Below are 13,315 nucleotides of genomic sequence, written 5' to 3' on the forward strand. Positions count from 1 at the left end.
GTTTCGCCTGGCTTACTGTTTGATTTGTTGGGTTTTCTTCCCCTCCCACCGTTCCCTTGGTTACTCCCTGAGATAAAAAACAAACGTTAGCTATTTAATTTCTCCCTTTCGCGTTACCACCAGCCCAGCTCAGGCCGCCTCTGTCCCTCAGCCCCCGGGTGAGTAGGGAGGGCCGGGCGGAGGTTCCGCCGGCAGGTTCCGCCTCCGCGCTCCGCACGCCGCCGGTGCGGCCGCGGCCGTGCCGGTGACATCACCGGAAAGGCGGGTCAGCCCCGGCCAATGGGCCGCCCGACGGCCGGGGGGAAGCGCGGAGGACCCGGAAGGTTTCGCAGTCGGAGCGTTGCTGCCCCGCGGAGAGAGCCCGCTGCTGCCGCCGCCGCCCGCCCCTGCGTGCCCCATGGACTCGGTGGGAGTCGCTGCCGCCGCGCCCGACGCCGGGCCGGGCCCCGCCTGGCAGAGCAAGGTGAGCGCTGTGCCGGCCCGCGGGGCCGCGCCCGACCCTGTCCCGGCTCCGGGGAGCCGGGGGAGCAGGAGGAGAAGCACCGAGGCCGTGGAGAGGGCGCTGCGAGGTGGTGCCAGCGCCACCAGGGTGGCTGTCACTCGGTTGAACGACGCGAGCGCGGTTTGCTGCTACCGGCAATTATCTCCTTGGTGGTGAGAGCTGTTGTGACAGCCTGATAACTGAGCCGCTTCCCTCCGAGGGTGTTGGAGAGAGCGAGCTCGGTTATCCCTGCGGTAGACAGCGAGTCCCGGCTTGCCTGGCTCGGCGTTCCCCAGTCCCGCCTCGCCGAGCCAGGTGCTGTGTCCCTGTGCCGTTTTGAGATTGCATGTTTTACCATGGCTGACATTTCAGGGCTCCAGGAGCGGGGCAGGAAGCTGGGCGTAAGCTGCTGCTGTTGGGTTATTCCAAGAGAAGTTTTACCTACGTTGTGTGTCTGCTTGTATGCAAACCTCCTGGGGAAGCTGTACCCCTGTCTCCAGAGGGTACTGACACTGACAAACTGACGTTTTTCCCTTCAACCCCCGTTCTCTCTATTGAGTTTATGAAACTACTCTTTGAGTAGTTCCCCGAGTATCTGTAGAAGAGCCCTTACAAGATTACATGAGCTTATTTTGGAGCCAGCAATTGCTAATTATCCTGATTGTTGTGTTGCCACTGCACAAGTCTTGCTGACTTGAATAAAATGTTTATTTACAGTGTCCGTGGGGAGCCCCTAGCACAACATCAATATCATGTTCTCTTGCTGATGTCATGAGTGAACAGCTGGCAAAAGAATTGCAGCTGGAAGAAGAAAATGCTGCTTTTCCTGAAGTGGTTGCGTAAGTCTAAGTCCTGGATTAGTGCTCTCCATAGTTGTGATGCCATCTTCTCTCTCTTGTGCATTTTCTTACAATGTGCTCAGTGCATGGCAATATACTAAAAGGCAAATGCCTGTTGCCCCTAATTCTGCTTCCTCAGATCTTCTTCAGTGAAGATGGCTTCCCCAGCTAAAAGTCTTCCTTAGATTCTCTTCTCTGTTGCTCTTCCTTCTTATTGATGTTTTCTTTGCATTTTCTGGGGGCGTTAACACAGTCTGTAAGCTATATTTAGAGAAATGTCAGAAATGGATTTTTTCTACTCTTTTAGGAACTCTTGTCAACAGTGTACAATGTTATTTTGAGAACCATCAGGTGTATCACCTGTATCCTCCCACTACCTGAAAGCTCTAAACAAAGGCCAAGAACTTACTGGTTCCAAAATTGGGCAAATTTTGGCTATCTTACCTGTGAAGCAGAAAAAGCAACACTATTTGGGATATTTTAAACATATAAATAGGTATACACATGCATACACCTGTATGCCTTCTTTTTTTTTTTTCCTGAAGAACATCTTAAAAATAGAGCTTAATGCTTCTTGCTAAATGGTAAACAAGCAAAAATTTAAGTAAAATTTGCATTGTGAATAGGTAGCAAAGAGAAATGAAGTAATGATCTATTAATATTTAGTGTTGGCTTGGAGAGGAGGCAGACAGCTGAGATCCATTCCTTTCTGTCAGCTCTGCATGAAGTCTGTTGTATAGAGTGGGAAAGTGGTATAAAGCAGTGTTTCTGCTTAGATTGCTGTGTTTAAGTTTTTAAAAATTCCCGTTTTCATCTTCTGTAGTGCTGCTGAAGGACCATTTATTACAGGAGAAAATATTGACACTTCTAGTGATCTAATGCTAGCTCAGATGCTGCAGATGGAATTTGACAGGGAATACGATGCACAGCTTCGGCGTGAAGAGAAGAAGATCAATGGAGATAGCAAAGGTACCTTCATCAGAAGGAATATTTTTGCTGTGGAGCTATTCTTGGCACTTAGTTTAAATTGGCAGAGCTATGAGGAAGTGGCAAATCCCTGATAATCACAGACATGCTTATTTGTTTTTTTTCTCAAGTCTCCATATCCTTTGAAAATTATCGGAAGGTGCATCCCTATGACAGTGACAGCTCAGAGGATGAGGTTGATTGGCAGGATACCCGTCATGATCCATACAGAGCAGGTATGTGCAACTTTAAACAATACAATTTCTTCAGCCAACAGACCTGAGAGTATGACAGAGTTAAATTAGGTCTTGTTTTAATATGAGGAGAGACACTAGGTACATTTGAAATCAGGTCATCTCAATGGGAGGTGTCAGCAGGAGGTTGGGTGGATAACTTCAGGCTTCTGTCTGCCAGTATATTGGCTGAATCTGGCAAAATAACCAGTGTACATGGAAAGTATTGTGGGAAGTATTGTGCTCATCTGTCATCTATGTTTGGATGACGTGATTACATGTAATTTGCATATAATATCGAATACTCCTGTCATAGCATGCCAGAAATGTGTCTGACACCCCAGAGAAGTAAGTTGTGACATAGCCAAAAGAAGCTGTCCTGCTTAGGATAGGAGAAGACTCTATTAAGATCATACAACTGAAGTAATTTATTCTGTTTTATAAATAAAATTATATTGCTTTTGCAGATATTGTGGGACTTCTATGAGCATTGGTTATGTTTGTTTAGATGTAAAGTTTGGTTTCTTTTTCTCACTGCTGGCAGATAAACCTACTACTACACCAAGAAGGGGTTTCATAGGAAAAGGAAAAGATATTACTACAAAACATGATGAAGTGGTATGTGGAAGAAAAAACACTGCTCGCATGGAAAATGTAAGTGAAAACTTAGGGAAACTTAATTTGTGTAAAACTGGAATGCTGCGGTTCAGCCAAAGAACTAATGCTTGTCCACCAGTGCTGCTGGGTAGGGTGCTGACTTTTCTTTTTTCCCTGTTGCATGAAAGCAATGCAGTCTTTGCTTTATTGCTTACTCTCATTGGCAGTTTGAGTTTTGTGAGTTTTCTGTTTAAAAGTGGTTTGTTATTGAGCAATTCAAGGATTTGCAGAGAACTGTTTTGGGAAAACAGAACTGTCAGCAAGTCTGGCACACAAACCAATAAAACACAAAAGCTATTTTTGAAAACAATAGACGTTGTGTAATCTTTCTTCTAATTAATTTTGTCTGATAAGCCAAGTAACTTATTTTCAGTCAATTATTTGACTTACAGCTTTTCAGTCTGTTTATCTTTAGTACATACCTTTCATTGTTTTTAGGGTAACTGGTGCAACTTCTGTAAATAAGGCAATGCTGCAAGTGCTATTTTTTGCAGGATGTTAGGCAATCTCATATCAATTTGGGCAGAACTTTGAGTTCTGTGTTTAAAGCATTGTGTTTGTTCAATGTTGTCATTATGTTAAAAAATTGGGTTTCACATAGGTCCAAATCTATCATGAGTTTTTCCAAATCAGAATGAGAAATTTCTGTTTGTGCCAGCTTTTGGCATCTGCTAGTAACAATGCTTAAATTCCTATTATTTATGCTTGTAGTTTGCACCTGAATTCCAAGTTGGGGATGGAATTGGGATGGACTTAAAGCTGTCAAATCAAGTCTTCAATGCCTTAAAACAACATGCATACTCTGAGGAACGTCGAAGTGCAAGGCTCCATGAGAAGAAGGAGCACTCCACTGCTGTATGTTTTTCATAACTACTCCTTATCTTGTGGAATTGCTAAACTCTGCTGGGTAACTTCTTGCAACATTCCATTTTTAGTAAAACAGCTAAGCAACATTATGTTAACATTGTTGAAGGAAATTATATCAGCTAGCTCCTTCTAGAAAAAGGCTTTGTTTGAGCTGCATTACTGTGAGAACCATGTTGAAGTAAGAGCAAGCAGCTACTGTTTTTTTCTCTTTGTCTTTCTAAACTTGTCTCTTAATCAGCTATGTTAAATAAACTCCTGGAAGTTATTGATAGAAACGTCCAGAGGACTAATCCTCTGCAGTTGAACCATATGGTTTTAAATATCTGTCTTCATAACAAGTTTCAGGCAGGTGAGGTGACCTACTGACCTAATAATTTAGGAGTTTACTTGGTAGACTGTATGGGTGAGCTTGAAGTAGGGCCTCTGGTAATTCCTGATGTGAGCTTCTTCAAATTTGTGTGTTTTACTTTGCTTTATTGTTACTTATATCAGAGAAATATAATACTTGGGATATTATGATTAATGATTTGTAAAGGCTTCTTGAAAACACTGTAGAAAGTGCTGTTGAGCCACAGTCTATATGTGCAATTAGTAAAATATTCTATGTGCTGCACAGCTGATGGGAAGCTAAGAGTATTAAATCATTAAATCAGTCCTGGACAGATTTGCTTTGCTTCAGATATTTATTTTGGTTTGGCTTTTTTTCCCCTCCCATCTGTCAGTTGAGAGAAATTTTATTAATATATTATTCTTTCCACTAAGTTGAGTTCTTGTGATATATAAATATTCTAAACTCATGATAAAGCAAAGAATTGCTTTATTGAATTGAGTATTCATGTCTTGCCTGTTAATCTTATTCATCTCTTGTAGGAGAAAGCAGTGGATCCTAAAACACGTTTACTTCTGTACAAGATGGTCAATTCTGGGATGCTGGAGACCATCACAGGCTGCATCAGCACAGGAAAGGAATCTGTTGTTTTTCACGCCTATGGAGGAAAGTGAGTATATTGTTTGTTACTGATGATAGCTTTAAGTACAAGAGATGATTTAAAAAGCAGAAAACACAATCATATTTAAACATCTGCACCTTTTTTATTTCTGAGACTTAAAGGCTGTATTTGTGTATATGCGGGTAATAACAAAATCTGAAAACCAAATGATACCAACCATAAAGTAAAAGAATCCCCACTTTCCTCCTTGGAGGCTGTTAATGAATGGGGACAAATCCAGCATGCCTTTCTGTGGAAAAATATGTACTCTTTTTATAAAAAAGAAATCTTGAGATTTTTGAGAGGATCTTTCCACTGACCTGCCCTAGACCACAGAGCTGTCAAAAGGATTTTGGGCTACCTGGAGGTTGTCTTTCCATAGAGATTGCTCTGTTGCCAGCTCTGTATTTGCAGCTTAGTGGAGCTTCTGTTTGTTACTTTCAGGTTATCTTGAGAATAGTGTTGGGATACTGCTCATTTCTTGAATCCTTCCTGCCATACTGGAAGGATTAGAGTGCATTATGGCAACTGCATTGTGTAAAACTGACTTTAAACCAGTGATGTTTGAGAAAGAACTAATAAAACTCAAATACAGATAATGTATTTAGAGATGTCAGGGAGAAAGTTGGAATTGGGGAGAAGAGATGTGCCTTAACAAATTAGGAGAGGTAATCTGTTTGATAAGCAACTTATAATCAAAATGCCAAAACCCAAACATTCAAATGTAAGTTTAATCATAGAATTGTTATAAGTTTAAGCTGGCTTCTAAATGTGATAGAAAATTAGATCCTCTCTTATATTAAAAATAGCTGTATGTGACAATATATAAAAACCCAAACCCATGCATTTGCTTGTAAATATGTGAATAGTTAACTTTGTTATATATTTGTCTTTTTCCATGAGCAGTGCAACTGAAGATAAAGTTATTCCTCCAGAATGTGCCATCAAAGTGTTTAAAACAACTCTTAATGAATTCAAGAACCGTGACAAATACATTAAGGATGACTACAGGTTTAAAGACCGCTTCAGTAAACTGAATCCACGAAAAATTATTCGTATGTGGGCTGAGAAAGAAATGCATAACTTAACAAGGTAAAGACAGAACAGTGAAGTGTAGTTACAAAATGCCTGTCAGTTTCCTGTTCTCTGTTTAAGGAAGATACTTAGTCTGGGTATTTAACTTTTAGGCCAAAATAATATACAACCTGGCACAGATTGAATAAGCTCCTGGGTTTTTTTACAGTTTAATAAGCTGTGTCAGCATCTTCAGTGATTTTGTAGCAGAATTTACAGGCTCATGAAGTTAACAGGTTCTAGTTGTAAAAGTGATTAATGTTTAGTGAGCATTTTTAGATTAACTTATAACTTCAGAATCTGAATTTTCCTGTGTTAAATACTGTACAATATATATAATTATTCAGTTTTTAATTCTTTCAAAGACTTTACTTACTCTGGATCAGTTTTTTTACACAGCTCTCAGATTGCAAATGAGATATCAGGAACTAGAACTCTGGGGGCTTTGAAGCTTCTGTTCTGTTTTTCTTAATCAGTGTCTATTTTCTGATCCACAGAATGCAAAATGCAGGAATTCCTTGTCCTCAAGTGGTTATCCTTAAGAAGCACGTCTTGGTTATGTCTTTCATTGGCCAGGATCAAGTCCCAGCTCCTAAACTAAAGGATGTAACGCTTAGTAGTGAAGATATGAAAAAGGCCTACTATCAGATTCTTAATGTAAGATAATGCTGATTTCTCCTCCAATTCTGGGTTGTATTTTCTTTTAAGGGAATAACTGTAAGGACAGATGAGCACATATTTACTTTTCAGGATGCTTACATAATTGTCAAGGTACAAAGTCCAAAGTCTTATTTTGCTGCTGTTTAATTTGTGACTTAGAATCAGTAAGACAGTATGCACTGAAAAAAATGCAATTAAATTTAATCTGAGTGGAAAACATACTGGAATTTGATGACAAACATGCTTAACAGCAGAGGAATTGTGAGCAAGTAGTCCTCCTTACAGAAGCAGTATGTGGTTTAGAAAATTCTCTGAAGTCTTTCTGGGCTTACCAAACACTTCATTTACAATGCTTAAGCACTCTTCAGTGGATTGCCCGCCCCCTTTTCAGCAAACCTAGAAACTGGAGAATTAATTAGAACATTGCATGGTGGATGCTTTAATTTCCTATTATCTGCTTGGTTCAAACACACCAGCTGCTAACTGTCTACTCATTATGTTATAGATATTAAAAAAACCAATCAGGCAACCAGCCCCACAGCTTGGTAACAGGAGTGGTCTAGGTCTCAAATGAATGAGACCAGTGAGCAGCACAGCTGTGACTTAAGTGAATTTGTATACTGGTTAGGACTCAGTCTCTACAACTGTGAGACTTTCTTCCCATGTGATAGGAGTGAAAATGACATCTATTTAGAGAATATGCTTATCTGTCTCCTGCACTTGGACTGCTTGGCAGAGCTGACTTGAGTTTACCAGAGTAGCTCTTCTGACTTTGCCAAAGCTAAGCTCAGTGATAAGTGATAAAAAGCTTAGCTTGCTGGCATTTTGCCAAAACTGCAATTCCCTGGATGGAAGCGTATTGAAGACTTAGGTAAAAATTACGTAAATTATGTGGGTGATTAGGGAAAGGTTGGTGTTGTTTTGGTGGGTTTTTTTTAAGTCATGCCAGCAGTATTTATTTGGAGTATAGCATGCTTCCTTCATTAATTTGGTCCCTTGCAGATGATGCAGCAGTTGTATAGGGAGTGCAACCTGGTCCATGCAGATCTGAGTGAATACAACATGCTTTGGCATGATGGGAAGGTGAGTTTGTTCTTAATTTGGGGGGGAAAAGTTTAATCTACTGTGAAACACTAATACAAAGTGAATTGCTATTTCTCTGTGACTACAGGTCTGGCTCATTGATGTCAGTCAGTCTGTGGAGCCAACTCATCCTCATGGACTTGAGTTTTTGTTCAGAGACTGTAGGAATGTTTCACAGGTAAGACCTCTTTGTCTGACAATCTTCTGTTATGCTGCATGTTTTCTAAGATACAAGATATCTTAGATATGTAGAAGATTACTCTTGCATATTTTCCTGATAGTGTCCTCCTCTGAAAGTGACAAAAATGTGGAAAAGTAAAATTATACCACTAGAAGTGAAAGCTTCTTTCAGTTATGTTTATCTGTGGGTCAGCAACAACAAAAATGTAATTTTGGGTAAATGTAGTAACTGGGGAAAGTTAAAGGAATATTTTGTTCTATGTAGTAAAGTGTTTAATGTGTGCTCTTTACATGGACTAGTTCTTCCAGAAAGGAGGCGTGGCAGAAGCACTTAACGAGCGGGAACTCTTCAACGCTGTCTCAGGTTTAAATATTACAGCTGACAATGAAGTAGACTTCCAAGCAGAGGTATAGCTTTCTCTGTCTAACAATTTAAATTTGGTTAGCTATGGTAGCTATTATATTACCTTAACTTTCCAGATTTAGTTTATGTGATTGCTGTGAGTAAAATTTCAGAAGTCATTCTGCATGTCTTTTTAAAACCTTGAGTATTTCAGTTTAGTACAAACATTTCCAGAAACTCAGATTGACAGACCTCTCCACCCCCTTTCCTGATCCCCCTGCTCCCAGGCAGAAAAGACTTCATGTTGAATATAGTTGCTTCATTTCAACATTAAGGCAAATCTAGTGATCTGCTTTAGTTTAAGAGCTGTTGTCTTGCCTTACATATATTAAAGGTTGTAGAACAAAAAGAAAGTTGGGTTAAAAATAGTAATTATTCTACTGTTAATTTGTCATGGTTTAGATGCCAATTTATTTGAAATTAAAGTTTAAGCTAGCATTTTTAATTTTGAAGCTTAAAATCATGCTAATGTAAATATGGACTTAGGAATCTTTGGTCACTGTTGCCTTTTAGTTTTCAACCTTTGGCTGTAACTGCTCAAGGCCTGCGTCTTGATATCAGGTTTAAAAAAACTACTTGTCAAATGTTCCATATTTTTTACTTAAAGTAAGGGCAATGTGGCAATTCTACCCTCCCTAGTTACTAATAACAGGTTTGTGCTAGACCAGCATGGAATAGGTGGGAGCTGATAATTAGGTGACTCCTGGGGCAGGTGGTCAAAGTAAGAAAGAGATAAAGGAAACACAGTGCCACAGTTCCACAATCTCTGTGTCATTGGAGAAAGGCACACTTCTGTACTTTGAGGAATACAGCTGAAGTCTTAAGAAATCACTCAGTCCTCTCTGGTGCATTTTAGTTCTGTAGCTTCAAACTGTAAAGGAGTGCTGCTCATTTTAGTAACTTGTTAAGAACAGATATTTCAAGGTGTACCTGGCTGTATTTGAGCTGTTACATGGGACTGAATCTTTGAAATAGCAACATTTTACATACCTGCTCTGGCCTCAAAAGCTACTTTTTAATGCTGTTGAGAAGCCTTCTGCTGCTGGCATGGTTTTATGATTTCAGTGTGGTTTTATTTTTGCCTCTCTAGATTGAAGCTTTGGAGAAGATGAATGAAGATCACGTGCAGAATCATGGAAAGAAACTGTCAACGTTTTCTAGTGATGGAGACCCACCTATATATGATGAATAGCACTGAGTTTGTAGCTGCTGACGAAACAAAACACAAATTTACTGCTTCTAACTACGTTGGTGCAGTGGTAAATGTCAACTGCCAATGTCAAGAGAGTGGTTGGCTGGGAATACCAAAATGGAAAACACAGCAAGCATATGGTGATGCCTCAGTGGTTTGCTTTTTTTATTAACTTGTCCCACACATCAGACTGGCACTGTGAGAATGGACTGTCACTACCACTTTGAACAGACTGACAACTTCACCAATTGCCCAGTTACATTAGACTAATGTAGGTCAGATGGTCATATTTTGCACGATTCAGAGCTTACATATCTTTTAGTCTAAAAAAATTAATTTTAAAATCATCTATATTGTCTTAAGTATCTAGTGGGAAAGCACACTAGAAGAGTCCCTCTCTTTTTTTTTTTCCTAATGCAACTTGGAAAACTAATGAAATATTGTTTATGGACACAGTGTTATTCATCCATCTCCACCAAGGGCAAAATGAAAAGGCAAACTATGCACTGCAATCATATGAAAATTTAGCAAAGTAATATATTTATAAATGCAGAAGTCTGGACTTTTTCATTTGAAGTACAGGGAATGTGGCTCTAATAATCTTTGTAAATACTGTTGGGTATTATATGGGAAACATATTTGAAATCCAACCAGCAGAGGACTTTCTTGCTGACATGCCAGGAAATCCTGAGTCAATGATGTATAATAAAGAGTCAGTTCAGGTAGCTTCACTCTTAATACACAAATGGTTCCAAGAACTTGGTGTAAGCCAAAACCAAAACTATAATAATCCTGTCTATACTTAGAATATCAGTTTGGAGCATCAAATATTCTTATCCTAGAGATAATCACAGACAAATATAAGTATTCTTTTTGCACCTGTAAGAAAAAAAAGCTTTGTTTAGAAATAATGATAACTGATACTGGTTTCCACAGTCTGTTTATTCTTAATGTCAGTCTTTTTTTTTTTTTTTTTGTGAGCATCTTCTAAAAATCTACTGATGTTTCTCTCCAAAAAACGCATTTAAAGATGAACTGATGTGGTGGGATAGTTTGGAATTAAGGAATTCTAATCAACTTCTTTTTAACTGATTTCTGGTTTGTAGTTTCTCATGCTGCTCTTTATCAAGCAGAATATAGTGATGCTACATGTGACCTCACAGTGTGCTGTGAAAGTGACTTTTTAATCTCTTTTTGTTGGAAAACTGGTGGTGAAGTAAAAATTTAAGATCTTGTGGTGGTATTCTTGCATGGTTCTTTGCATCACGGAGGCCTTCACTGATCTTTAGTGCTTCAGTAGAGCAGTCTGAAGGGGGTAGGACCACACAAATTCCTTACAACAATATAAAAATTACTGTTTGGGGTGGGTACTACAGGAACAGTAAACAACCTTGGTTTTGCCAGTTTCATCCCAACACTTGGATTCTTTTCATTTTTCTAAATCAGACAAGTATCTTGCATTTACCCCTTACTTTTGAAATAAAGGAGCTTGTATCTTTCAGATCCTTAAGTCTGTTCTGAATTTCTTAGTGAAACAGTTTCCCAAAATAAGGATGTCAGGGAAAAGACAGACTAGGTACTGCAAGGGAAGTGCTAACCCCTTTAGGAGGACTACAAGCTGCTGTTGACAAAGATATCCCGATCTCCTTCAGAAGAGAAGGCTTTTGTTTTTTAAAAAAAAAAGATATTCCTATTCCCTGCTTATAACTAGTTTTAATATTCTTAACATTTGTTGGGGGGGGGGAGATAGAACAGTTGCTAATGCCTTAAAATGTTCTTGTACAAGAAGTTTTTGATTGCTACAGCTATTTGCATGAAGAAAGAGGAAGAAGGCAGAAATAACAGGAAGCAAGGAGGGTGTTTTTTGAGCTATTTGAAACAGGTCCCTGCTTGCATCTCTGTGCTTGGGCCACAGCCTCCCTTGTTACTGTCATTTTTAATTTCTTGCTGAGATCTGTCTAGCACGGGCTTAAGAAAACCAAACACGCCCAAAATAAATGAAGCAATTTTTCTTGAGTCTAATTGAAAGCTACTGGGCCCAATTATATGATATACTATCTATTATACAGTATATAATATATCTTGTATATTAATATATTTTCACTTCCAGCAGTGAAATTCGCTCGGGAATTTGCTTTGAGATTTTAAGACACCTGGGCATGTTTCCAAGTAGTTGAAAACAAGAATTTGCTAAAAGAAGCATTTGAAATAAAAGGTTCCAGGATTATTATTGGGCAATTAGAATCTTAGTTTTGAAATTGGGCATTAAGGTTTATTACTATCAGATGAGTTACAAGTTGTATGTGTTACTTACTCGTCTGCTGATTTCCCCTCAAAGATACCTCAGTTCGTATTGCGGTTGTAGGAAGTCCATGCTGGTTTTTAGAGAAGTAGAAAAGGGTAAATGTCAGTAGAATTTCTTAAATTTTCACCCTGGATTAACTAAATTTCTGGCTAAAAAGCAATAAATTTTGTTACTCTGTAAAAAATCGTAAACTTTAAAGTACTTCAAATGCTTTGGATATACTTGTTATTTCCAGTTAACAGAATTGTTTGGTGATGCAGGAGGGTTCTGCAGAACAAACAGCTCATTATAATTCTTAGTTGTGACTTTAGTATCTTTATGTGAAATATCTTTAGTATCTGATGTGAAATTAGTGCAGGTGGACTGACTGGGTCACAAGTCATCCATTAGTTGTTTCATGATACTGTATTAATATCTGGTACTTAAATTTCTATTTCTCCCATACGAAACTGTGCTACCATTTTAATCTGAAATTTTTAAAATTGTTATGATCTTAGTCTTTTTTTCCTCCCTCTTTTTAAATTTTCCTTTCTAAACCAATAAGGAATAGTTGATATTCTCACACAATTTCTAGATCATAATGTAGGGCTTACAGCTAGTGAGCTAAGGCATTAGCCAGTGCATCAACAAAAAAAATCCCATCGCTGTTTTGTTGTCCAGACTAAAATATATGCTCAGCATAAATGCTGAGGACCAAGCCAGACTTTGACTTCAATAATGCTTCATTAATATTTTTCCTGAACTATTTTGCAACACTTAAACAGCAGTTTCCCGCCAAGGAGCAGGATCAATAGTGACAGTGATGAAGCAGTAATTGTGGACAAATAAAGGCAGATCTCAGAAACAGTTGTTTCCTTTTTTTCTCCACATAAAAGTTTTAGGTTTGTTGGTTTTAAGATCATTATAAACGACTGGGCCAAAAGCCCCTGTCTGCTGCTGTGGCCTCCATGCTTGGTTAAGAAAGACAGTGGGTTTGCTTGCCTGACATTTTAAAGTCCATTAACTTTGCTTTTAAAAGCAGAATAAATCCTCCCAGCTAGAGCAGTGCCCCGATAGGTGACAGGGGTTAGAGTCAGAGCTTACGCCGGCATCTTTATTCCCTGTTTTCCCTCCTCTAATATGTGCCCTCCTAAATATTTACAACGTGCTCCCGCACTGTAACGCGGTGGTCATCCCACGTCTTTCTTTTCGCCAGCATCCACGCCTTTCCTGAAGCAGATTTTGCAGCTTCTCAGGTTTCCGTTTCCATTTGTTAAGTTCACCGATACCCTTCATACACTGGCGTTCAGGAGTGCCGGACACATCCCTCCCCCCGGTCTCTCCCACCGCGCTCCCACTCCCTGCTCCCTCTCCCGGGCCGCTGCGCCTTTAAGGCGGGAGCGCCTC

The 13,315-nt window shown here is 39.4% G+C and overlaps 1 protein-coding gene across 1 annotated transcript; it reads left to right on the plus strand.

Moving 5' to 3' along the window:
• The first annotated feature begins 102 nt into the window (after positions 1-102).
• Positions 103-10,867, plus strand: RIOK3 (RIO kinase 3). The gene is made up of 13 exons (XM_005490709.4): positions 103-463; positions 1,199-1,320; positions 2,144-2,289; positions 2,418-2,522; positions 3,064-3,173; positions 3,888-4,031; positions 4,914-5,041; positions 5,939-6,124; positions 6,604-6,763; positions 7,769-7,849; positions 7,938-8,027; positions 8,330-8,437; positions 9,523-10,867. The coding sequence occupies exons 1-13, from the start codon at positions 398-400 to the stop codon at positions 9,622-9,624; spliced, it is 1,548 nt and encodes a 515-aa protein (XP_005490766.1). The 5' UTR covers positions 103-397; the 3' UTR covers positions 9,625-10,867.
• Positions 10,868-13,315: the final 2,448 nt, after the last annotated feature.

This window comes from Zonotrichia albicollis, chromosome 1 (genome assembly GCF_047830755.1).
Source record: "Zonotrichia albicollis isolate bZonAlb1 chromosome 1, bZonAlb1.hap1, whole genome shotgun sequence".
In the NCBI taxonomy this organism is placed as follows: Eukaryota; Metazoa; Chordata; class Aves; order Passeriformes; family Passerellidae; genus Zonotrichia; species Zonotrichia albicollis.